Source organism: Protomyctophum bolini (genome assembly GCF_963924005.1).
Source record: "Protomyctophum bolini genome assembly, chromosome: 6".
NCBI classification, from domain to species: Eukaryota; Metazoa; Chordata; class Actinopteri; order Myctophiformes; family Myctophidae; genus Protomyctophum; species Protomyctophum bolini.
In genome coordinates, this window is record NC_137867.1 from 23633140 (window position 1) to 23659553 (window position 26414).

The following is a 26414-nucleotide window of genomic DNA, read 5'->3' on the forward strand; positions in this document are numbered from 1 at the left end:
ATTCTTATCAGCCATAAACAAACCTTACAACTATAAACAACTTCTGCCAGCCCTTTTTACTGACTGTGCATGCTGTTCCTCCACTTATAATGCACACCCTTGTGGCACAGTAGTGCTGTTTTATATCCAGTTGGAGTGGGTGATTCATTGCACACACTTGTGGCACAGTAGTGCTGTTTTATATCCAGTTGGAGTGGGTGATTCATTGCACACACTTGTGGCACAGTAGTGCTGTTTTATATCCAGGTGGAGTGGGTGATTCATTGCCAACATTTTGGTCCAGAGGGACATTGACCAAAGCACACAGTATCTTGCAAATTCTTGACTATGTAGATACTTATGTGTATGTGTTATGTTTTTCACAGTGATCCGACAGCTGAACACATCTATTGCCATCTCCACCCTCTCATCAGGCCAGTGTCGCCTGGCCCCCCTAATCCAGGTCATTCAGGACTGTAGCCACCTCTATCACTTCACTGTGAAGCTGCTGTTTAAGCTGCATGCCTGTAAGACCACCTTCTACTTACTGTACAAAAGTCTGCCATGCGTGCCATATAGTCTGAAATTAGATGATATCGCATAGTGGAATGGAAATTATACTGTATACATTTTTGTAAGAAAGGCGTGTTGATGGCGTAATTCAGTATACGGATTCATATAATCCGGAAGATTTATTCCTATAGTGTCAACCGATAATTAAATGCCATGTTTCGCATTTAGGTCTCCCCGCCGACACTTTGCAAGGACACCGTGATCGTTTCCATGACCAGTTCCACAGGTACATTTTCCAAGGCCTTAGGCTACAAGGGAATGAGGGCAGGCACCTCAAATGGGAGAGTCATTATACCATAGGGAAGCTGCAACATAATCCTGCCTCACCCTGTCACTGCATCACTCCAATCCAATGCAAATGCTCGCTTTACAGCTGCCCATCCCCCACTGTTTGTAGTGTCATTGGGCATCATTGTCACATTATTTCTCAACTGGTAAGCAGAGAGAGGAGTCTGCAGATAGTAGTCAGTGACAACTTGCAATAAATCCATATCCAAAGACGTGACTGCAGAAATAGTAGTGTGTACTAGTGTTCTTTATTAAATGCCAATTTTACTGTAGATCTCCACTGTAAAATTTATATTTTATTAGTTCAAATAGTTTTTTTTTCTTTAAAAATAATATATACTGTATGTGATTGTACAACTTAATCAGTAAATCCATCCATCCCGGGTGAGAGATTAAGGCTAAAATTATACAATATATACACAGTATAAAGAACCATTTAATATTTATATGGAAAACCAATAAACACTCATCCTTGTATGTGTAAACCATGAGAATGTATACTGCTGATCTATGCCAAACAATTAACATTTGCTAAGAATGAGTACAATTGAATAAAAGTATAGTGACATGTCATATCACGCTAAGTTTATATTATGTAATGTTACTATAACAACATTTACCATTACGTCCATATTCTGGGCTAGTCATAATATGGAGACATTTGTCGAAAATATATCTACAAGGTTACTACGCATCGTGACACGCTGTGAGCTTGTAGATTGGCTATTTCCGTCAAAGATATTCGATTTAGTGGAGAAAAAGGAGGAGACCTAGTATAAACTCCTTGGGGGTCCTGGTCTACAAAGTATATTGGGTCTATCTATGAAAATAACAATGATATCAACATATAATATATGTATTGTATAATAGTCATTGCTTTTTCTCATGATCCCACAGCCTTAAGAGCTTCTTCAATAAAGCTAGAGACATGCTGTTCTTCAAGAGGATGATCCAGATCCCAAAGCTGCCTGATGTAAGTGATGGGAAAAGTGTAGCATGACCCAATACAGGAACACAGCCTTTGTCTTAGATTCCCAAATTCTTACCATAACCTCTGTATCACAGCTGGTAGATTATAAACCTTGTATATCCAAAACGCCAGCACATGAATAATTGACAGAATGGCTTTTGGTATTTCTAAACAAACGTCATAGCAGTTAAATTGATCGATATGTTCTTTTGCATCTGTCCTCCCAGTCCCCTCCTAACTTCTTGCATGCGGCCTCGCTGGCCAAGCATGCCAGGCCTGTGGTGGTCATCCCTGATGAAGACGAACCCGAACAGCAGGATGACGATGATGATGAACCTGAGCCTCTGATCGAGGTCAGCGATGTCACCACATCCAGCGTGTCCAGCGTGCAGGTGCAACCCCAGGTACGGGTCATAGGTCATACGCGTGTGGCCGCACACGCACACACACACACACACACACACACACACACACACACACAAAGTGATTGCATGTAGTTGCATTTCTGTGTGCTTTATTTTTATTTGTTTTGCTCTCCTAGCAGACTTTTGACATCTTTGATCAGACCTTTGGAGTTGGACCCCCCAATGGAGGCTTTGATGATAGGTGAGAGAATTTGCTGTCCATGGTATCTTGTGAGTGATTATTAAATATAACATTTGGTTCAGAAATATGCTACAGTTTGAACTTTGGACATACCTCTCTCTCCGTTGGACATAAAAGTTAAACGCATCTAGTATCAATCCGGTGCAGTGCCTGCTTAAGCTTTATATACCTTTCAAAACGTGTTGTATTGACATGCTGTACCATTCAGATTGGTCCCGATTGTAGCTTTAATGTTTGAGCTACAGTGTGTCTTTACATGAACTCTTTTTTACCCTCTGAGACCTTGACCTCTCACACTTTATGTACAGTATATCTGACTGTAAATACATCTTCACACTTTATGTACAGTATATTATATATTCTTGTGCCTTGCATATTCACCTTTATAGATTATACTTTATGATTTATTCATTTTTCTAGTCCGTAACTGCAATTTGCAGGAAGCTAGCACAAATTATTTCACCCACTCCTTTATATGTAAAATTGTGATGTGACAATAAAGTTGAATTGAGAGCTAGCGGTTGGTAGCTATGTCCTGATCTTTCAAATGGTTCTACAGGGATCTACAGATTGAAAATCTCAAGCGGGACATGGAGATGTTGAGATCAGAACTGGAGAGGGTCAGAGCAGAGGTATGCAGCCATATCAGAGACACGTCATTCAAAACCCTACACAGCATGTGCCATACCACTCCCCTGCTTCTGTGACGCCTGCGCAGTGATTGGCCAGTAGCCACTTTGAGTGGCAGTTGGGGCAAACGCTCTCGCCAGAACATGATTTACTATTCTGTACCTCAGGTCGCAACTCAAACACTGCTGAGTCGGATCAATCGAACTTTGCAACGTTTGGCATGAGACGGCGCACCTCAGTTGCGGTCTAAAACTATACTTTATCGGACAAAAAACTGTCCGCAGTTGCTGTAGGCGAGAGGCACTTCCACATTGGCTACAGTAGCGACGCATGGTTATAAGCACAAGCCATGTAGAATTTAGTATGTCGCATCAGAGACTGATGTCCTAATTACTCATGTCTGTTGTTTTAGACTAGTTCAGGATTGTTGTCTTTGTCACAGAATTATGATAACGGAGGACATTATTAATGTGCAAGTGTTTAAGGATATTTTGGTTATATGATGGGAGGATGCAAATAGTGGCTTTGACATGTGGAATGTAGCAAGTAGTCTTAAAATGGGAAATGACGAGGACGCCTTAGTGTAACCATGTCCCACATACTGAATGTGATTCCAGTAGAAATGACGAGGACGCCTTAGTGTAACCATGTCCCACATACTGAATGTGATTCCAGTAGAAATGACGAGGACGCCTTAGTGTAACCATGTCCCACATACTGAATGTGATTCCAGTAGTCTTTTGTTGTCTTCCCTTTTCTGCCCTTTCTATATTTCTATATGCTATGACGGTGTTGTATCAACGTACTGAATGTAGGTAGGCATTCAAAATTCTAGAATAAATAATCTTTCAAAAAGAAAAAGGGGGACCAATGTCTATCCAGTAATAAGAGGGAACTTGAGGGTGTCAGGAAAATACCAATACAAACTAAATTAAAATGGCATAGATTGGATAATCACAATGTACTGCAGGTTACCTTTGGTGGGCTAATGAGTTCCCTCATCTCATCTTCAGGCTCAGCGCTACATCACCCAGCTCAAATCTCAGATTAACAGCCTGGAGGCGGAGCTAGAAGAACAGCGGGCGCAGAAACAGCGTGCCTTGGTGGAAAACGAGCAGCTCCGCATGGAACTGGAGGCTACGCGTCGCCGCAACGCAGAACACGAGAGCCTGCAGACCACTTTCAGCGAGGCAGACAGTGAGACAGCCACTTAACAGTCACACACTCCCTCACACACAGGATGTTCCAAACGCTAACATTGGCATCTCTCCTCTGCAGAAAGAGCCCAGGCCACTGAGCAGCGTTACAATAAGCTGAAGGAGAAACACACAGAGCTGGTGTCCAGTCATGCAGAATTACTAAGGAAGGTACAGACAACTAATCAATCCAGACCCATGAATTAATTCAGATGTCAACACCTCTCTGTGTAATGTGTGTGTGGGTGGTAATGGTTGAGTGCGTTAATGTTCTGACAGAGTGCAGACACTGTAAAGATGCTGTCAGCGACACAGCAGACCCATGAAGAGGTGGAGAGGACCAAGCAGCAGCTGTCCTTTGAGGTGGATCGGATCAAACAGGAAGCTGACATGAAGGTTGGTCGTGTGTGATTTTGCATTTGCCTCCCAACCCGATGGCTTGAAAATGTGTGGTCTCCGGATGACACTGCCTTGTTTGTGTCTTCATGATAGCTGGAGGAGCAGAAGTTTGAGATGGAGAAACTGAGGCGGGAGCTACAGGAGAGAATGGCAGAAGTGATGCACATCAAGGCAACCCTGCAGAGCACTGAGAAGGTGTGTGTGTGTGTGTGTGTGTGTGTGTGTGTTTACATATGTGTGAATTAATGTAATATTTCAAATTGCAGGAGTGCCATTCTGTGGTTCGGGACTTTAACACCTTTTTGCTTCTTCAAGAGGCTAACAAATCTCCTGGTCAGCCTTCTCGTCTGGCTTTCTTGTATTTCTCATACCTCATCTGCCCTTTTGTCTCAGAGCGGGGAGCAGATGACCGGTTCAGTGACTGCTCTGCAGGCAGAGAAGGAGCGTCTGATGCGCTCTGTGAGCGAGAAGGAGGCAGAGCTGTCGTCCCTGCGTCAAGCTGCACAATTGCAGCAGTCATCACTTCAGCAAGAGAGAGAAAGGAGCAGCAAGGAGCTGGGAGAGCTGAGTGGCAAACTGCAGGAGAAGGTCAGTCAGGACAAAACGGAACAGCTGGGTATTGTGAACCACAGTCATGTGTTCCATCCACTACACTTTTCTGAGTTGACTTCAGCAGTACTTCACCTCTGTCGTCTACAGTCACAGAAACACTCTTAGGTTTATATCTCTACTCTTCAAGCATATATTAGTAGATTACTTATTTAATATTAGCTTTGAGGTGAGGGGCACCACTACTGGTGCAGTTTTGTTACACACACACAAACTGTGCCAGTAGAACTGCTTATTGGCCCATAGAAAAGAAAATGCCTTTTTTGTGTAACATTATGCGCATGAATTATTTCTGAGGGGAAAATGAAAGAAAGAAATTCCCCTACAAATGCACATGAAACAGTGGAGAGTATAGGAACAGACTAATTTACATAGACAGATTTGTAAATCTCCCAACTTGACCCACTTGCATTCTGTAATCAATGCAAATATAGGTACAGTAGGTCAGGACACATACATGCTTTGTTTTAAACTCTGATAAAATAAACTGAGCTCCCAACATCATGGTACAATACATGTGATGCGGCAATGCTTGAATTGGAACTAGAAAAAGTGCCCCTCGGGGCACAGGTCTCCACCAGTGCAGTTCAGGTTGTGGCCTCTTGGTGGCGCTATAAGCCAATGTGAAAACATACAGATGCTGTGTAATGATTTGTGGGATTTTTGGACAGAATCTGGAGGAAAATGTGTTTTACAAAAGTCGGCCTCCTGGTGGCGCTATAACAGGCCGTTCTGGAAGATTTGGGGCAGAGGTTTATCATTGGCATCTAGGGAGTGTGTGTGAAAAATGTGGCATCAACCGGGTTAACGGTGCCGGACATTAGCTGTACACACACAGACGGACGGACAGACACTCACACACGGACTGAGTGCAAAACACACTCTCTCCCCATGCCTTCGGCTGGTGGAGACAATAAAATCGATGTCGGTAACAGTTGGTGGAGCTAAAGGATTGCTCAATATTTTTACAATCCGTATGTCATCTCTCACGCTTCCATATGGCAATAAATATGCTTTTCTAATAAACCATTTGTGAGAAAAAGCTTATACGCAACAAAAAGATCTTCATACTGCAGAAGTCTGCTACAGGAAGTCTAATTTCCATGATTCCATTTGTCTGTCTGTCTGTATCTGTATAGATGAGTCGTGAAGAGCAGCTGAAGCAGAAGCTGCTGGAGGAACAGTTTGCTTTGTTACAGGGTACAATTACAGAGGCTGAGAACATCATCCAAGATGCTGTGGCCAAGCTAGACGACCCCCTCCATATACGCTGTACCAGCTCCCCAGGTTGGACCCTTAACAATTGCTCTACCATTAACTCTGTTTATTATATTGCTCTGTAAGCACTTTCTAATGATTTATAAACGAACAATTTTTTTTTTACTGGTAACACAATGCGTGCCACCTGGTGGACAGAGTGTTGTGCAGGTGCCAGAGATCAGATTAAATAATAATAATATATGCAACAAAAGAAAGTTAAAGAGATTAAGATTTGTTTTTTGCAATTTTAATAAACGTTTCACGTTCTGGCACAGGAGGGTTGTGTAGATAAAAATTGATTAAAACATTTTTAATACAGTAGAACGACTACATGTCGGAGCGCAGATCTTCTGCCTGGAAATCTTGGTTGAAGTTATATTGCCACCATGAGGCCATACATTTGTGGCAGAAGTTCTATGGCCTGCTGGGATTGTGTGCAAAGTTTCACACAGAGATTAGTTCACAGATGATCGGACGGACAATGGCAGAAACGTAATCTCTGGCCTGTGGCTGTCCGACCTGGTGGAGATGAAAATGGCATATAAAATGAGACTGGATGTGGACAATTATATTAAATATAGAGTAAACAAATACATTAACATAATTACATTATTATTTTATTATATAAACTTGTTGTTCTAAAGCCAAGAGGTTTGGATGGCATTGGTGTTCATCCTAAACTTTGGAATTCATGATACTGTAGGGCAGGCTATTATAGAAATTGCCTTTTTGTACTAAATACATCGTATTGTTTTGTTTTTCACTCTCACTTGTAAACAGATTACCTCATTAGTCGGGCAGAGGCCACATTGGGCTCCATTGACAAAGTGCAAAAGGGACATGCAGACTTTCTTCAAAACATGGGGGGTAAGTGTATCCTTAGAGCTTATATTACTGACCAAATTGCAGTTGTCTATGGTTGTGATTGTGACACATTCCCTCTCTGTATTCTTGCCACCAGATGCTGGAGGACTGCTTAGGGGTCTGACCCAGTTCTCCCACTTAGCTGCTGATACAATAATCAATGGCAGTGCCACTGCACACATGGCGCCAACTGATCATGCAGACCGTAAGGAATAACACAGCTTTCAATTAGTGATGCCAATGGATAACTGAACACACACACACACACACACACACACACACACACACACACATATGCATGTTTATACTGTAGTGTACTGTATATATTGGAATATGGATAGGAAAATGTTTTAATTTCAAATGTATTCCAAATGGCATGGTAGAGCAAAGGTTGTGTTCATATTATGTAGGCTGATAGTGATAATAGCTAGCTGATAATTGTTCATCTATACCCCCTGCAGGACTGACTGAGAACTGCAGAGGATGTGCCACTCAGACTCTGGAGTTCTTAAAAGACCTAAAATCAAAGGCCACAATCCAGAGTGCAGACCCAGCCTCCATTCGCGTAATTGTCCACAAGATCCTTCACTTGGGCCAGGTAAGAGACTGGGGGCGAGGAAGCAATATTACCTGCAACAGAATTGACTATAAATGTCAACATTTGGGTTCACTCTGCTTTCAGTTTTCTCTCCGCAGGAATAAGGTTATATATACATTTCTTGATTTTAGAATTCTCATCTCTTTTTAAAATTCTATTATCTAGGAACTGCGGCCAAAGGGCATGGATGTGCGACAGGATGAGCTAGGAGACATGGTGGATAAGGAGATGTCGGCAACATCAGCAGCTATTGAGGAAGCAGTCCGTAGAATTGATGTAAGTGTTATAACGAGCAATGTAAAGTACCAATTCCTATAATGTTAACTTATATGATATATCCAGTGAATCTGATGCTTCCTGTGTGGTTCTTTGTCCAGGAAATGATGAATCAGGCACGACAGGACACGTCGGGGATTAAACTGGAGGTCAATGAGAGGTCGGTTCTTTATAGATCTACATTGGCATTCAATCAAGCCATTCAGTGTGACACTTTTCAATAGGGATGTAACAGTTCATTATCAATGCAAATGTGTGAGAATTCAAATGGGTGAATTGAAAAATGGATCGCAATACTCCTTTTGATTGTTGATTGATTATGTACATTTTGAGTTTTGAGTTTGCTTGTTCACCGCCTGCACTCCTTGTTCTCAGTACTACTACTGTTTGAGATGTTTCTGATCTGGTGGAGCGGCATGTTATTGTCTGAGAAATAGTTTAACCTTTTTCAGTCATGTGTCTGGCATTTCTTTTTGGGTAATAATTGTAGGTTGGGTGGTAAAATGCCTGCCCACCACGGCAAAGGTTGTGGGTTCGAATCCACCATGGTCCATTCGGCTTTGCAGCGCGTCTATCTATACAAACGGCAGGGAGGGTGATATTTATCACTGCACGTATTCCTGCGGGCTGACGCGGCACATGTCAGCAGGGAGTGTTGGGCAGGAGGAGTAAGACAGAGTAAAAAAATAAAAAAATAAATCAAAAGTCTGCCTCCTGGTTGCGCTATAACAGGCCGTTCTGGAATTTGGGGCAGAGGTTCGGCATCCAGAGAGTGTGTGCAAATTTTTGCATCGACCAGGTTAGCGGAGATTACCTGTTAACACATTTTGTACATAATACGTCCTGAAACGTCATAAGGATTGGAACCGAGAGGTGCCTTAGACGTCTGTGGACGTCCTAGCGACGTCCAAACGACGCGGGGCGAGATAATAATATTCAGAATAATTCCTTCTTTTTTTTTTGGCATTTCGCTTTTCGCTTGCCGTATGCTAACGCTCTGTGAAACTATTAGCTTGTCATTGACTCCCATGTTAGCGCGGCGGAAAGAATGACTCGTATCTCCTCATCCAGGGCGCTCTCCGTGGTGATGAATGGATCGATATGCTGGCGCTGCGTTTCTGCTCCTCATCCGTCTCTCCCGCAAAATATGAACTCTTTTTGTAGCGTATATAAATATATTAAGATGATCGGAGATTGTGATGGCACTTTGTCAGTCAACTTTTTTAAGAAAGTATTTCCGGTTCATGGCTTTCAAAATGGAAGCGATCACTACTCTGGCGATTACTCCGGCGCAAGCTGCGCCTTTATTTTGATGCAGTTCCGGTACTAAATGTGTTAACAGACGGACAGACACACACACACACACACACACACACACACACACACACCCACACACAGTCACACACACACACACACACACACACACACACACACGGACGGAGTGCAAAACATACTCTCTCCCCATGCATTCGGCCTGGTGGTGACAATCATCATGAGAATATTATATTGTGAATCGTGAGTTGAGTGAATCGTTTCATTCCTAGATTTGTGTGTGGTTATTCTCTACACACGATATACTATTCTGTAATGCATATTGACAGTATAATTGTTTGTTTTTAAACTGCATTACATTTTCCTCTGTTACAGAATCCTCAACAGTTGCACGGACCTGATGAAGGTAGGTTGTTTAGTATATAGTTATAGGCCTACTGTATGCATAAAAGGAATTTCCCCTTTAATGAACATGCCTTGCTCTTAATATATTGCAATCCTTTGTTCCTCAGGCCATCCACATGCTGGTCCTGGCATCTACAGACCTGCAGAAGGAGATTGTTGAGGGTGGGAGGGTGAGTTCACACTGTTCTAATATTGTTTTCAAAGCCAGCAGTTCACACTAGAACATCCGATCTCTTCATATTGGATGCTATAAGGTTCCACAGGAACTAACTTTTGTAACCACTCTCCAGGGGGCAGCCACCATTAAAGAATTCTACGCCAGGAATTCTCGTTGGACGGAGGGACTCATCTCTGCCTCCAAGGCTGTGGGATGGGGAGCCACACAGATGGTGTAAGTTCTGAACCATTAATATACGGTATTCAGTAATCGGAGTGTAGAAATAACACTAACTGAATTTATAACCGCCTGGCTATGAACCTTGGTATTTTGCAAGGGAAACCAAACATACCAAGATCCCATTCACCGAAAGGGGAATCCCCCTGGCAAAGCTACAGAGCATAATTGTAGCTTTGCATCTGAAGTTGAAACCAGCTCATTGTTTTGTATCTTTTGCAGCAGCTACAAACGTCTGATGTATCTTTGTATCTTCATGTCGCTGGCTTCCATTGAAAATGAATGGTAGACTGTATCTTTGCATCTGCCCGTGTGAATGCAGCATTAGGCTTCTGGCTACTGAGTGGGCTACCCTGCTACATATTTCACAGTGCACTAATTTGCAGTTGCGTGTTTGGCAGTGCCCCCGTGTGCACGTCCCTCAGGACGGGGACGCGGCGGGTGCCGACGGTGTCACTGTCACACTGTCGGCGAGTGCCGACAGTGAGAGAAGATTTAAGTGACATGATTTCTCTGCCTGCTCCCACATAGGGAATCTGCTGACAAGGTGGTGCTGCACACTGGAAAATATGAGGAGCTGATCGTCTGCTCTCATGAGATAGCTGCCAGCACAGCACAACTAGTCGCTGCCTCTAAGGTAATGCATGGGCTCTACTTAACATTGGAGGAAATGCAGTGAATGCCATCTGCATATTTTTAAAACGATTTTGGTAGCACTCCATCCAGAGGAGATAACTGTGGTGTTCCAAGGTTTTCTTCTTCTGTTGATTTGCTTCTTGCCCTTTTCTGCATCTAAATGTGTCAATCGTCATAGTATCTGCCCTCTAATCTGTCTGTAGGTAAAGGCAGGCCGCGACAGTAAGAAGCTGACCATGCTCCAGCAGTGTTCTCGCCGCGTGAATGAGATGGCAGCCAATGTAGTGGCCTCCACCAGGACAGGCCAGGACCACCTAGAGGAAAAGGGTGAGTTTGACTAGATCTGTGTGGAAGACCATAGCCAACAAGTTGGCCGTTTTTATGTTGGCTTGCTGTAAATTGCTAATATAGGCTATGCAACTTATTTATGTATATTATTTTCATCTACAGAAACGATGGACTTTTCTGGCATGTCTCTGATCAAGTTGAGGAAAGAGGAGATGGAGTCACAGGCAAGTACTGTTTGAGAGGGTTATATTAGATCTTCACAGACTTTAGTCTCCCTCACGAAATGCAATATTATGCTGATTCTGTAGTAAAATATTTGAGTAATTTGGATAAAGATCTATAATAGAGGGTGGTTTCTACAGTATAGCGTTCTACTGTGCCACAATCTACTTGATGTGTCAAATTATATTCAGTGATATGCAAAAAGGTACAGTAGGCACAACATGTATTTAACACAAACACAGTAAAGCAGTTCATTTCATTCATTTTCTGTCCCTTTGTGTATTTGCTCCACAGGTTAAGGTGTTGGAATTGGAAAGCCATTTGGGGAATGAACGTCTACGTCTGGGAGAGTTGAGGAAGAAACATTATCAGATAGCAGGTGTTCCAATGGTCGAGATCTCAGAAGGGAATGGCCTGACTCCCTCACCAGCTAATGCTGGCCGTTCCTCACCTAAATCCAGTAGACCTGCCACCATGAGGAAACCTGCCTTGGCCCAGAAACCCTCTATACCACCTAAAAACTTGGTAAGACCCATGAAGACAGCTCTATATTTGTTTTCGGGAGTAATTGAAAAAGATCAATATGATTATGTATATACTTTAGAACTGGTAGGGTTGAATACCAACCACTTGGGATTTTGGCAATTTCTTTGGAGGTGCTACCCACACGTTTAGCTGTGTTGCTCATTCCACAAACGCCCGATCATTACAATCTATACCTCGTTGTAAAGGTGACTAATCAACGAATACAACGATATAAAATACAATACCGATTGGAAAAATAATGGACCAAAGTTAAGTTTCCAAACTTTTGTTGCTGAGTTTAATTATATCTTTGTTTAATTATTTTGGTAGTATTTGTTTCACAAGTTAATTTGTTCATATGCTGTGAGTCAAGTTTTTGATTTTTCTCATCTCTGTATATTTCAAGTAATAGCCTCAATAGAGGAGGAGACATCTTCACTGGTGGACAATTGGATTGTACTGAGAAGGACCGCCTTTGTGTCAACCCAAGGTCCTCTTTAAGCTGCACCCTGACAATCCTCTGTCTCTACTTTACCTTTCTCCTTGTTTTCTGTTTTGCCAAAATGGAACTCCGCCTAACTTTTGACCCTTGATGCCTATGAGCAACTGCTGTATGTTTGTACTGTTGTTGTTTGTTTGTTTGTTTGTTTTTTAAATTATGCTGTAATTTGTTCCACCAAGGCAGTCCCCACTTATTTTAGTTTATTGCACATTTTTTCTTACAGTGCCAGTTTATCACTGTGGTATTAGACTGCTAGTGCTACTGTTACTGCTTTTAGAATGAGGATATTGATTATACAGTACATTTACAATGGCAGCGTTAAATATCAAATATTGAAATACAACATGTGTGGGACAAGCAATGTTTTTGACACTATGAAGGCCTCACATGTCACATGTTCTCAATGCACATGTATGCTGTTTATGTTATGGTGTGTGGAGAAGAAAACTATGGAAGCATGCCATGCAAGCCCAGGTTGTCGCAATAGTTTTAGATACCTCTGGTTTTGCCTACATGAAAGATGACATTCCTCTACGCACATGTACAAATATTGCTTTCATTCTCAGTACATTACAGTCCCTTTATCCCTTGAAATGCACTGTACTCATAGCTTAATATCTTTATATGTAAGGAAGCACAGTCAATGAAGGTGTCCACACATAAGTTATACTGTAATTTATATAAAGTCACTTTATAAAAAAGGAATGGTCGGGTCCTCTGAATGAAGGAAAAACAGGATTATGTAAACATGTATGGGTAGAGTTATAATGAAGGCATACAAGTTATCTCGTAGGCTGAAAATAAAAAGCGGGGTTAGTCTATGAACTGTACACCACATTATGAAGGTGGTGCACTCCTTTGCATTTGGGAGCTTTTCTTAAAGGGTCATAAATGCATATTTTTATGTTCTATCCTTTCCTGTATGAAACATGTCTTTATACTCTCAGATCTATTAATATATTTTAGTAAAGGTTATGGTGGTTTCTCCTTGTAAGAACTTAATTAATGTCAAATAAACACAATGAAAAATAAACATTTAATGGTTCAGTCTTTTAATTCTGTTTGTGTATCTCACTGATTACAGCAATAGGCCTCATGAGTTTTCTATAGGTGTAGTACATTTATTAGCTTAAAAACGTTATTTGCAATGTAGCTACATTGGATCTCTGCATTAAATTAGTCTGTATACACTATACAGGCTATAGCCTATTGCCATTGTATTTCGTGATTGTAAACCTGTTACCATTGTGGTGGCAGTGGCTCAAGGGTAGAGTGGCTGGATGGTAACTGCAAGCTAGTTCGAACCCGCGGGCTCCCCCAGAGTTGGGGCCGATTCATACTTCTATTTTACCGCTGTAGTGCCGAAATGATTTCGGCTCCTCAGAAATTTTCAGTAGCACTGAAGAGCGGTACCCCCGAACCTCAAATGAAGTCACATTGTAGGCTCTACAGAGCTGAACCCATTTTTATTCGGCGAAGTGTCCTTGAGCAAGACACTGAACCCCTAATTGCGCCTGATGTGCTGGTTGGTGCCTTGCATGGTTTCCGCCACCATCAGTGTATGAATGTGCATTTACAATCTATGCCATTGCCTTGAATAAAGGAGCTATATAAATGCACCATTACCATTTGTGAATAGGCTATCGTAAGGCAATATTATAATTGATGTGATGTCATTTGATTTAATTGTAGAATATTCAATCCCAGTGGCCACTGGCACAATTTCTGTTGTGCGTGTGGGGTCAGTGAGTGGACTGGAGTCTGGTCTGGACAGTCAGTGAACCCATATAGAATATGACTATGACATGCGCAGTTGCGTTTTAACGCAAGTTGCAGTTGCAGGCGGGGGAGATTTTTGCAATGCAGGATCGAGTCGCTTGCAGGAGGAGACGAAGTTTAGACTGTCAACAATGTGGACGTTTTTATAGTACGACAATAATGCGTCAGTCAGGCATCTGTGATTATAATACATGTTAATGTACAAATATAATACATGAGGAGGAACACGTGCTGATTTTGTTTTAGGGTTTGTTAAGGCTCGCAATCGCTCGCAATGCAGAAAACAGACATGGAAGGCTGTGTATCTGCCCTGGACACAAATGCGACGGACTTGACCGTGATGGACGTGTATGATATTGCCGCGATCGTGGGGCAGGAGTTTGAGCGGATAATTGATCAGTTTGGCTGCGAATCATTGTTGCGGCTGATGCCCAAAGTGGTGCGGATCCTTGAAGTCCTGGAGGTGCTCGTCAGTCGCAGCACCGCCGTCAACCCAGAGACCGAGGCACTGCGGCGAGAGTTGGACAGGTTGCAACAGGAGCGAGATGACAGACAGGAAAAGGAAAAACAACACCAAAAGGCATGTGGAAGCATTAGCATAGGCAAGGCTAAAATACATCGATCAAATACATCTGGTCCAATTAAGGCTTGGACGGTTGGACCATAGATGTATTTTATCGATTTTGACATATACTAAAGTAAAAGTCAGACTCCATCAAATACATCCTTCCTATCCTATCATAGTCTTGATCTAAGCCCTGCCGAAGTAGGCCTACTTATGCTGTAATCAGTTGAAAACAAAAATCACACCTATAAACATTCTCTAAAATGTGTCACAACGGGGATTTAAGAAATTAAACTCCGTAGTCCGTACTGTACTTTGTGCTACTTTATTATCGCTTTATTGTTGTTGTTGTTGTTGGTGCGGCAATGGTGCCGTGTGTGTGTGTGTGTGAGTGACGTAACAATAGTATTAGAAATGTATTCGATGATTATGTTTGTGTGAGTGTCCCTTGGCCCTTATCGCCAAAAATTAATATCCATCCTTCAGGAGCTGGAGTCCGTGGAAGATGTGTGGAGAGGAGAGGCCCAGGACCTGGTCCTCCAAATCACTCGGCTTCAGGCAGAGAACAAGAGGCTATTGATTAACCTCTCCCTCAAAAACACACCCATCACAACAGAAGAACTACAGCAACATGAGGGTAGGTATACTATTACTAATAACAGAATAAAGCTATCAGAGACATGTGGACATTTTACATCATCTGTATGAAGAATGAATGCAAGAAAAACAAAACAAAAAAATCATTAATTCTTACAGATCATTTAAAATATCCACATGTCTTTGATAGCTCTTTATTCTTTGTCCTGTGTTAAAATGATCCCTGGCTAATTAGACAAATATGCCTTAAAACATTATACTTGCCCTCTATAACTAAAATTAAAAAAGACCTTAAATATTTTATTTCTTTCATAAATAGAGAATATCTCACTCAATAGGAATGCTCCTGTCGCAAGTTGATGATGTCATATGTCCATGTGTGGTCCAACCAGCCCTATGGAATATATGGAATGCACGTGCTAATAAAAAGTATTTAAATATTGCTTTGATGCTCATATTATCCTTAGGAAGTATTAAGTTGTTTTTTATTAGCATATGCATTCCATACATTCCATAGGGCTAGACCATAAGGACATAATGGTATCATCAACTTGCGACAGGGGCAGTTCCTATTGAGTGAAAGATTCTGTATTTATGAAAGAAATAAAATATTTAAGGTGTTTTTATTTTAGTTGTAGAGTGCAAGTATAATGTTTTAAGGCATATTAGTCTTATTAGCCAGGGATCCTTCTAAAGATCCATCCCTTATGGAATTATAAGACACCAAAAACATAAACAATATCACATTCACTTCCTGGAAACAGAAATTGCACAGGTAAATATTAAATGAAAATACGGCATTTGGTTAATACCCCAAAATAATTATACATATCTTTTCTTTGTCCGTTTGGGCTTACTGCCTTTCTCTAAATTTTCTGCAAGTGTGAATATCTTATGTTCAAAAAGTATTTCTGCGTCACTTAACCATGTGAAATCTCGGTTTTTAGAACCTAGTTCCAAACTTATGCACCATGAAATGCTATCATGAAATTAAACTTATGGCATCGGCCTTTAAAGCAAAATTCTGAGGACTTATTCATATTTGAACACGTGCTGTGTGGGCTGCCCTGTCCCAAGAAAATGACCATATGAACTGACACTTATGCAAGGGATAATACTGTACGTATATGCCATGCCGGTGGTTGTTGAGAAATAACACAGAGGCACCAAAGATGCGCTCATCTCAATAAGTACATAAAATGTTACTCTAAATCACTACATACTGTACAGTAGTGTTGTGGAATCAACAGAATGTTCTCTGTTCTTTATATGGGATTTATACTAAAGGGTGATTTATACTTTTGTCGTATGCCCGTGACACTCAACAAAATATAAATCTGGCTTCGAGATTGAGAAGAGACTTTGGCTGTCCTTCACAAGTCCTGTAAACTCAATTTCCACTTGAGATACTGAATTACACATAGTCTGCTTACTTTAGCAGTTACTGTGCTTCTGTAAGTTGGACAGTAATATGATATTAATAGTCATTACAGTCTTAAAATTCACACTGCAGTAAATCAACCTTTTACATTCTATACATTTATAATGATTCATATTCTCAAACTACATATCCAATATTATTGAGCACTGAATTAATTTTCCCCATTCTAGCCACAAGACCGGTCAGGCTGTTTTACCACTATGCATTGCTTGTCTTGTTGGATTTTGTAAGACCTTGGTATACACTGTGTGCTCAGTGTATTACTCAGGAATAACACTGGTTCAGCCATCTCACAGTATAAAAGAGTCCAGATACACGTAATATAATTATTTTATTTGTTTGTGCTTAAAGCTGCAATCCATAATTTATTGCTGTGTAAATAAAACATTATTTATTTTTGATCAATCTGTATGGTAAAGTAACTAACACAACTGCGGAGGTGGAAATACTGTAATTTATACAGTTTCCACAATCCACAATTTAGCCTATGCTAAAAAAAAGCTGTCTCTTATAGCTCAAAAGTAGACATTTCTGCACTCACACAGTTTGAATCCAGAGTAGGACATTAAACGTGTGGATTGCAGCTTTAACTAAATTGATGACACAGACACACTATATGAACTTTTGAGTGGAAAATTTGCATGCAAGTTGTGTGTGCTAGTGACTGATCCTTTGTTTCTCTGCATTGATTTGTTCTGTCTCAGTTAAGGCGCAGGAACACAAGTTTGTTTGATTGACTAGCTTATACATGTTATAGATTTATTTTGCACTTGTGATTCATCTGACATGCATCCTCCTATGCACTCACGTGCAATTGTATATGTTGCACACTTAGATGTTGACATATGAAGGGGGGGGGGGTGTCGGTAGCAGCATCAGGTGACATCTTGTAAAGGACTATTTTTGTACTGGACAAAAATATAGGCTAGCCCTTGTGGGTCAAATATACAAAATGGAATGGGCATTATTCAAATATTAATTATTAATTTGGTAATATACTGTATGCATTCAGGATATGCAGAATACCTGTAAACCAGGTACAAGTACTGTTAAGAATGACTTTGCCCTTAAATGAAAAAAGAGAAGGGAACTGACCGTGTAATTCCCCCCAATTTTTTTAAATAGGCCCCTTTTAAAGTGTTCTGATTGGGTTTTTTGACACAATAAGAACAGCTATATGTACATACAGACAACTTAGTAACGTGTTTCAAGTGTGAATTCTTCCTGGCCTTAGTAATAAATAACAGTTAAGACACTGGTATTTAAGACTATAATAAATAAGAATCATTACTTGCAATACTTCTATTCTCTCTTTGTCTCCCACTTTTTTGTGGAGTACATTACATGCACATTCTTTTGTGCCTGAAATGATGAGATATTACAAACTTTTGTGATTTATTACCGCTTGTTAGATTGTTAGTGTACATCCAATACTTGTGTTGTCAGTTTTTGTCCTTTAATACATAACAACCACAGGTATGTCAGAGAAAGAACGACAGATGATGAACAAGCTAAAGGACATGGTGGACAAGCAGAGAGATGTGATCCGGGCTAAAGACCACGAATTGACACAGAGGAATGAGGATATTGAGGCGGTGAGAGACTGTTTAATTGGCCTGTGGGATAGATTTCATGAAAGAGCTTAATCGCATTAACCAGAACCAGATGAGAGACACTGAAACGTATTCCCTCCACATACAGCTTCAGATGCAGCAACACCGACTTATGAAGATCAACCAGGACCTTCGTCACAGGACCGGCGTGGTGGAGGCCCGGGGCAAGGCTTTGATCCAGCAGAAGGCTGAACTGGAGGCTGCAGCCCAGGCACGGCATCAGGAACTGGGGGCTCTGCGGCTCGAGGTTGCTCGGCTGAGGGAAGAGCGTCTTGAGTGGGAGCTACAGAGAGAGATTGTGAAGAACGTTGAACCTTTCCCCACAAAGGCAAGGATGTCTCCACCAACATCAGCACAGATAACCGTAAGTCAAACAATAACCTCATGATAGCACATGAACCATAGTATCACAAAAAATATATGTAAAATAGTATGATGCCGAGTACTGGCTCTTATATGTCTGTCAGCAATACCCAAGATGGTGCATCTGTCAGGATGCAATAATGGACCCAGACTTGACTTCCAGTATTCCACAATCTTTATATTCAGCAGTTCTGTAGTAACAAACAGAATAAATCTGTACTGGTACTTTTACACAATTGACAAACAAATAATAAATACCACTCCATCATAAAGAGTAGGCTATGCAAAATATATGGTAACAAATCACACCATACACTGTATGAAAGTTTATAATAACCAGTAAGACGCGCAAACGCGGGAAGCGAACGCAGCTGAGACCCTGCAGATCATGTCTGTCTGTCTGTATGTCTGTCTGTGTGTCTGTCCCGCTGTTACTGTATATGTGGACCTGGCCCCTTTTGTGCCCATATATGGAGCTGATGATGCAACACACTCCATATTTGGACGTATAGCGGGACAGACAGACAGACAGACAGACAGACACACACACACAGACAGACATGATCTGCTAGGTCTCATAGTAAGTGCCTTCCTTCAAGTCTGGAACGAACTGACTGGTATAATTGAAAGGATGACCCCTGGAGGCCAGATAAATGGGACAGAATCATAGACAGAAATGACATGTGAATACAACCTGCCTGGAATGAACGCTATGCATTGGTCACTTTACTGGTGCCAGAGAACGGTCATACACCATATTTCACTCAACGAAATAGTTCACAAACCACCACAGGAACTCCAGAGACCAGGCACGTATTATGAGCATTATACCATGAGCATGTCGTCTCCTTGCATCTCTTACACGACGTGAATCACTCATTACATGGCATAAAACACAACAACATCAACATTTGCATGCACTTACTTTCGTCATTGACTCATAAAGCTTGTGAAAGATATATTGGAACTTAGTTCAGATTTCAGACGATAACAAACGGAGGTAATACTCAAAATAATTTCGACTTAAACTTGACTTTAGGACAGAGGGCTTGTACATTCCTTGACTCTTTTGCGGGCTGAGTCACATAACGTCACTACGTCACTTCTTGTTATAACTATGGTAACCCGTCCCGAGCATTAAAGGTACACACACCCATATAAGTCCTGGCAATAGAATCAATAGAATCTGGAAATGTGTTTAGTTTATAGTTTTGTTTGGCTTTGTGGCTTTGATGTGTCCCAAATATAGTCCTTGGTAGCAGAAACAGCTGACTCAATCAAGCAAAATTCAGTTTGGGTGGAATGCGGAGGGGACCCTGGATTCCTGGCTGACTGCTTTGAGTCAAGGGAGGGCCCATCCCTCCTCCCAAGCTCAGCAAATGAGAATGGGGAGGATGACTGTCATGACGATGAAGATGTGGGAGCAACAGCGTTGTTATTGGTAATACCTCCTTAAACTTACCCCTGTAGACTATTTTGTTGTGGTATAACTGAAGCCCAGTGTCAACTGTTTACAGAAAACAGTGTGCATTACTTTCTTCCCTGCCTCATATGAGGCATATTTTGGGTTGATTTTTGAACATTTACGACTAAAGATTTTAAGTCCTGTTTTTCAAGTTCTCATCTGGTTTAAAGTAAACTCAATTTCAGTAAATAACCAGGATGAATACAGTATGTTACGCAAGCAGTAGGCTCACTCTGGAATGCATTCTGTTTATACTCATTAGAAAAACTGTGGAGCAAGATAATTGTTAATGACATAACCAATGCTGTGCGTGAAGGAAAACAAAATTAATGAGAAAGGGGTGCTCAGAAGAGGACATATCTCTGTCAGGCCGGGTACTGGGTAGCGTACCTAAGTTCTAGAAAATCTAGGCAAATAGGGATGGACAGGGCTATTGGGAGTTGCGTCATGACACTTTTTATTATAGCCCTATTCGCGCAGCATTAGTGAGACCCCCCGGGTAATTATCACATGGTTCTTCCAGGGATGAAGTCGAGTTGCATATTATTTGTAAAACTATGTAAAACAAGAATTGATGACATCAATTAATTACCAGCTGCTGCCTTATATCCCATGGCTGAGAGGTCGGCTAGAGTAAAAAAGTGTGTTGTTGCCTAGAGACGAGGCAGCCAATCAGGACGATAGGTTGTCAGTACAGCCAATGAGAAACATAGGTCTCAACTACAGCAAGTGCACGTGAAAGCACCGCAGAGAGAACATTGACCAGCTGTGCTTATAACAGCAGCTGTTAAAAACAAGTGTGCACCCTTGGTTGCGATAAAGAATGCTAATTACAGGAGTCTGAGATAAAAGGCAGTGCAGTGGTGTTCTATGCGTGTTTTACCGACTGCTAGACTGATAGTAAGACAATATGTGTTATGGACTGACTTACAAGTATAGTTACTCCAAAATAAATCTCAGTCGAGGAGGCTAATATATGTTTTATTTTGAAATCCCACTGCCAGCCCCAGGAAGTAGGCCTAGCTACTTATTGTTGCTGTTGTACTGTACAACAGCCTGCTGCGTACATTGCTCATATAGTTATATGGCTGTGTGCCTGTTTGGTACTTTGTCGCATGGCGGTGACAACCACTGAACATAGAAGAGTTGCAAGCTCAGAATGCAACGGTTTGTATGTCTGCTGCTGTGAGAGGAAGCCACAGCAGCAGCCAAGGAGACAGTCAGTGGCACTAGCATGTAGCAAATACTATGTTGGATACAGGGACAGGCACGATGACTCGCATTAGCGTGCGCACCCCCCCACCCCCCACCCTCCCTCTCTCTAGCTCTCTCTCTCAGTTCATTTGTGGGACAAAAATGTTATTTTCGAGACTGCTCCCACTGCTCCCTGGTCCCGCAGTTGAGAAGGCTAGATTCGGATGGGCGCTTCTCTCTCTCTCTCGCTCTCTCTCTCTCATTCTCACTCTCACTGAGATGTCGATTCGCACAGGATTACTATTATCATAGGATGTCCGTGTTTGCTGAAATATGGTAGGTCATTTGGCCTGTCATTATTACAGACCAAATCACCGACATGGTCGATTCGCACAGGATTTAAAAAAAACATACGTCCTCCGTGATTATTACAAATGACCTGGGGTCAAAAAATATTTGTAGGTTGAGTTGGCCTCCTGGCAGCATGCCAAGATACTGTATATGACCCTCATCTGTGTATTAGTTTGCAAGATTAGGGTTTACACCCATATTTTGGGTGTAAACAGCTTAGTGAATCGGGCCCAAGATGAGAACAGAAAGAAAGACACTCTTAAGCACAGGCAGGGGTGCAAAGATACTGTCTGCCCCTTACCTGCCATTCTGTCCTGAAGAAGATAACTACAAACGTGGTTGTTCATTTATTTTGTTTTTTACACCAGGAAGAGTATGGAGGGGAAACAGAAGAGGTGACAAACAGACTGGAGCAGAAGGAGTCTGAAAAACCCTGCTTTACCCTCCAGGAGTTGCGGGATGTCCTACAGGAGAGGAATGAACTCAAGTCTGAAGTTTTCATGCTACAGGAGGAGCTAGCATATTACAAAAGGTCACTTCTTTATTCATTGAATTTGTGCAAGAAATTCAAATAACAGTTGTTTAAAAGTTAACTAACTATCCTCTTTTTTACATCACATAGTGAGGAGGAAGAACTGAAGGATGAAGGTAGCTTGGTCCCTCATATTCCCTCTCCTCTACTGTACCCTGCTCCTCTTGATCAGCCTGACTCTGGAATCAAACGCTTGTAAGTAATGAGACTGACATTAAGTAACCCAGCCTTGCTGTCACAGAACACATCACATCACAACAAATCACAACTATTCTCTTGTTAGTCTGGCGCCACAGCCTGAACACAAAACTGTTGTACCATCCCTGCTACTATACCTAGGCTATAAGTAAACACTTATTAGTTTAATTCTTCTACTTTTGTTTCTTTTACCATGTTTACTTTACTAGCCAGAATAAAATAAAACAGCGCACTCTTGGTGCTGAGCCAAACTGTTAAACTAACAGATATCATGAAGAAAAGCAAGGGCTCGCAACTCACTTTATAATGCATGCAGTATTTATTCACAATCACAGCAGGCAGGACATACTTGAGAAAGACCAATACCGGTCAAAACGTTGTATGTCCTGCCTGCTGTGATTGTGAATAAATACTTGGAGCATTACAAAGTGAGTTGCGAGCCCTTGCTTTTCTTCATCTCTACTTTACTAGCCATAATTTAGTACTATGATTGAACACTCATCCCTTACTTTCTTTGCTTCTCTGGACAGGATTTTCACAGCCATAATGCCACTGGTAGCAGCAGGTTTGATTGGAGATGATCCCACACTGTTGCCAATTTCCTTTGTATGACATTGAATTTAATTTGGTGTCTTTTATTGTGTTATTGATTATAGTCTGGTTCACTATGTTAAAAAATATTGTTTTGTTTGTCAACATTTTTGAAAAACATTTGAACATTAGCTAAACTGCAATTTTCGATGTTTAAAATGGCCACCAGAAAATACATTATTTACACTATCTTGGCTTCTAGAAACTGTATTTGTTAATCATCAATATGTTTTTTGGGCAAAGGAATCAAAGAAAGACCTCAGAATTGTGCCATGGATCTTGCAGTGGTGCCCCCAAGGGGTGTCCAGGGAAATAATATGCTTATAACTAATATATTAGGTGCTATTTATTTAAATCAATATATAAAATTAAAACGTGTTTGTGAATGAAAATAAATGCATGCTTCCCTGGCCTGGCTCTACACCAGTGATACTCAACCTCAGGCCCGCGGGCCACATCAGGCCCGCGGGACCATTATGACTGGCCCACCAATGAAAATCTAAAAAAAAGAAAAAATCTGGAAAATGAAATAAAAATAAATAAATCTGAATGAAGTTATCTTTAATTACATTATTATAAGTAATACTATTAGAGTTGTACTATTACTCGAACGAAAATAAAAGCTTGGGGGGGGGGGGGGGGGGGAGATGCAATGCAAATGAAAGACATATACTGTGTATCCCTATTCCCTGACATAATTTTATAGCTAAACGGACAGAATTCTATTTTATTTGAATGATGAAACCCAGCTGCCATTAATAGTTGGAAATGGAAATGGAAATTGCGGAAATGGAAATTGCGGAAATTGCGGAAATGGTGGAAATGGAAATTGCGGAAATGCGGAAATGGAAATTGCGTTAATTGCGGAAATGCGGAAATGGAAATTGCGGAAATGGTAATTGCGGAAATGGTGGAAATGGAAATTGCGGAAATGGAAATTATGGAAATTGCGGAAATGGTAATTGCGGAAATTGCTCTTTGCACTTATAGCTATCTATTTTCAGGTAGATTGTTTTATTTTACTCAGTCAGCCATATCACTACTCATTTTTTTTCATGAAAAAGGTCATAGCTGGGTAATCTATTTTCAGGCAAATTGTGTTTATTGTATTTTATTTTACTCAGCCATAACAATTTATTTTCTGTTAACCAACTTGCTGGCTGGCAGGCAGGCAGACAGCTACTCATAGACAGGCAGACAGACAGACAGCTACTCATGGAGAATTGGACAGGCAGGCAGTCAGACAGCTACTCATAGACAGGCAGACAGACAGCTACTCATGGAGAATTGGACAGGCAGGCAGACAGCTACTCATGGACAATTGGACAGGCAGGAAGGCAGACAGCTACTCATAGACAGACAGACAGCTACTCATGGACAATTGGAGAGGCAGGAAGGCAGACAGCTACTCATAGACAGACAGACAGCTACTCATAGACAATTGGGCAGGCAGGCAGACAGCTACTCATAGACAGACAGACAGCTACTCATGGACAATTAGGCAGGCAGGCAGACAGCTACTCATAGACAGACAGACAGACAGACAGCTACTCATGGACAATTAGGCAGGCAGGCAGACAGCTACTCAGACAGCTACTCATGGACAATTGGACAGGCAGGCAGACAGACAGCTACTCATAGACAGGCAGGCAGACAGCTACTCATAGACAGGCAGACAGTAAGACAGCTACTCATTGACAGACAGACAAATAACTACTCATGGACAGACAGACAGACAGGCAGGCAGGCAAAGAGCTACTCATGTTATGTTATTATGTTATTATAACAGCTACTCATGTTATGTGCAATAATTTGTGCAGTTATGGAAACAGCTCTTTGTGTTTATGCAAGAAAATGTAACACGTTTATTTATTTACATATTGTGTGCATGCACATTGTACTTTGATACATTTTGCGAAAATAAAGCAATTGAAAGAGAGAAGTTATCAAGTATCATTAATGTCGTAATTTTATCTACTGGCCCCTGGCCCCTTGCCATTTTTGTAATGTGGCCCACAGGTAAATCTATTTGAGTATCCCTGCTCTACACAATGCACATTGTGAGATGACAGTTTTAGTCAGCACTGAAATGTACAGATTTGTGTCACGGTTCGAGTCAAGACAGTACTGTAGGAGGACCCAAGTGCAAGATGAGAGGCAGAGGCAGCTCAGTTCAAATGAAGATATTTATTATATCAAGCCCGATGAGTAGGCAGTCAAAACATAGAACAAGGAGTACAAAGGGAAACACTAAACTGGGAAAACTAGGGGATCTGAAATACAGGGTAACGAGGAGTCAAGGAACAAGGTACTAACACGAATACTCACAGTGACAAATAATAACGAACCAACGGAGAACTGAAAACACAAGGGCATATAAATAGACATGGACTGACTAGACACAGGTGAAATACAACAGACAAATCAACACAGGGATTGGCTGGGAGAGTAACAGGACACAGGTGGGGAACACTACACTAATCACAGGGTTAGACAAGGCAGGTAAACATGGGCAACACAGGAAACCAAGAGACACTACTACAAAATAAAAGGTAAAAGTACACAAAAGTAAAACCCAAAACAAGGAACATAGGGAAACACATGGGTGACAAGGGTGACAGACCAGGTCACGGATCATGACAGTGCCTCCCCCTTAAGCGGTGGCTTCCAGACAACGCTTCACATCTCACAAAACAAAGTCCATAACATCGAGCAGGGCGGGCGGTGGGGGGTCTGGAAGGAGGGTCACTGGGACAGGGGATCAGGGGCAAGAGAAAAAACTGGACTAAACATGGGACTGGCAGGAATCAAAACAGCAAAACATCTTTGCAGATCTACAAGCTCAAAACCAGTAGGGACACGAACACTGGAGAGGCTTAGGGCAAGGGTCACACAGAAAGGCAGGTGGGGAGACACACAGACAAGCACACAGACAAACAGAGAGGCAGAAAGTGAGACAAACCGAGAGACAAACAAATTAACTGACAGACAGTCAAACAGGCGGACAAACAAGCAGTCAGACATAACAGGGGGGTAAAACGGTTAGCAGGGGGACTAAAGGACTGGGGAGTAGACAGACACACAAGAAGACTGGCATGCACACTCGCGGACATACAGACAGGGAGACACGCAGATAAACACATAGGGAGATCAGCTAACGGGGTGGTAGGTGGGACAGAGTGGACCAGAGGGGGTCGGGGACTGGACGTAGCCTGGGGAAACTGAGGGCCTGA

The 26414-nt window shown here is 41.6% G+C and overlaps 2 protein-coding genes across 4 annotated transcripts in view; both read left to right on the top strand.

Annotated features, from left to right (window-relative positions):
- hip1rb (huntingtin interacting protein 1 related b) overlaps positions 1–13511 on the top strand; it is a 28429-nt gene extending 14918 nt beyond the window's left edge. The window contains exons 8-32 of one of the 2 annotated variants that reach the window (XM_080766245.1): positions 366–506; positions 721–778; positions 1738–1813; positions 2038–2214; positions 2352–2416; positions 2976–3048; positions 4060–4243; positions 4325–4413; positions 4522–4638; positions 4735–4836; positions 5035–5229; positions 6390–6537; positions 7291–7377; positions 7472–7579; positions 7836–7972; positions 8138–8248; positions 8350–8408; positions 9896–9926; positions 10033–10095; positions 10216–10316; positions 10851–10956; positions 11159–11282; positions 11406–11467; positions 11760–11990; positions 12397–13511. In XM_080766245.1, coding sequence (XP_080622371.1) covers positions 366–506; positions 721–778; positions 1738–1813; positions 2038–2214; positions 2352–2416; positions 2976–3048; positions 4060–4243; positions 4325–4413; positions 4522–4638; positions 4735–4836; positions 5035–5229; positions 6390–6537; positions 7291–7377; positions 7472–7579; positions 7836–7972; positions 8138–8248; positions 8350–8408; positions 9896–9926; positions 10033–10095; positions 10216–10316; positions 10851–10956; positions 11159–11282; positions 11406–11467; positions 11760–11990; positions 12397–12399 — 2648 coding nt within the window. In that variant the 3' untranslated portion in view covers positions 12400–13511. The remainder of the gene's footprint in view (positions 1–365; positions 507–720; positions 779–1737; positions 1814–2037; positions 2215–2351; positions 2417–2975; positions 3049–4059; positions 4244–4324; positions 4414–4521; positions 4639–4734; positions 4837–5034; positions 5230–6389; positions 6538–7290; positions 7378–7471; positions 7580–7835; positions 7973–8137; positions 8249–8349; positions 8409–9895; positions 9927–10032; positions 10096–10215; positions 10317–10850; positions 10957–11158; positions 11283–11405; positions 11468–11759; positions 11991–12396) is intronic. The other variant, XM_080766246.1, reaches the window with a different exon arrangement.
- An 859-nt stretch (positions 13512–14370) lies between these two features.
- On the top strand, positions 14371–23797 carry LOC308316424 (RILP-like protein 1). 2 transcript variants are annotated; one of them, XM_080765053.1, is made up of 8 exons: positions 14371–14851; positions 15323–15473; positions 18351–18469; positions 18576–18851; positions 20100–20291; positions 22229–22392; positions 22483–22587; positions 23121–23797. In XM_080765053.1, exons 1-8 carry the CDS (start codon positions 14546–14548, stop codon positions 23200–23202), a joined length of 1395 nt encoding a protein of 464 aa, XP_080621179.1. In that variant the 5' UTR covers positions 14371–14545; the 3' UTR covers positions 23203–23797. The 2 variants fall into 2 exon arrangements, with proteins under 2 accessions (XP_080621179.1, XP_080621180.1); XM_080765054.1 differs by lacking the exon at positions 20100–20291.
- Positions 23798–26414: the final 2617 nt, after the last annotated feature.

What these genes read in the sequence shown, in the direction of transcription:
- LOC308316424 (XM_080765053.1), top strand. Translation starts at nt 14,546, where the DNA reads ATGCAGAAAACAGACATGGAAGGCTGTGTATCTGCCCTGGACACAAAT. An exon ending in AGGAAAAACAACACCAAAAG is followed by an intron (nt 14,852 to 15,322) that starts GCATGTGGAAGC and finishes TCCATCCTTCAG; the next exon opens with GAGCTGGAGTCCGTGGAAGA. An exon ending in GAGCAACAGCGTTGTTATTG is followed by an intron (nt 20,292 to 22,228) that starts GTAATACCTCCT and finishes TTTTTACACCAG; the next exon opens with GAAGAGTATGGAGGGGAAAC.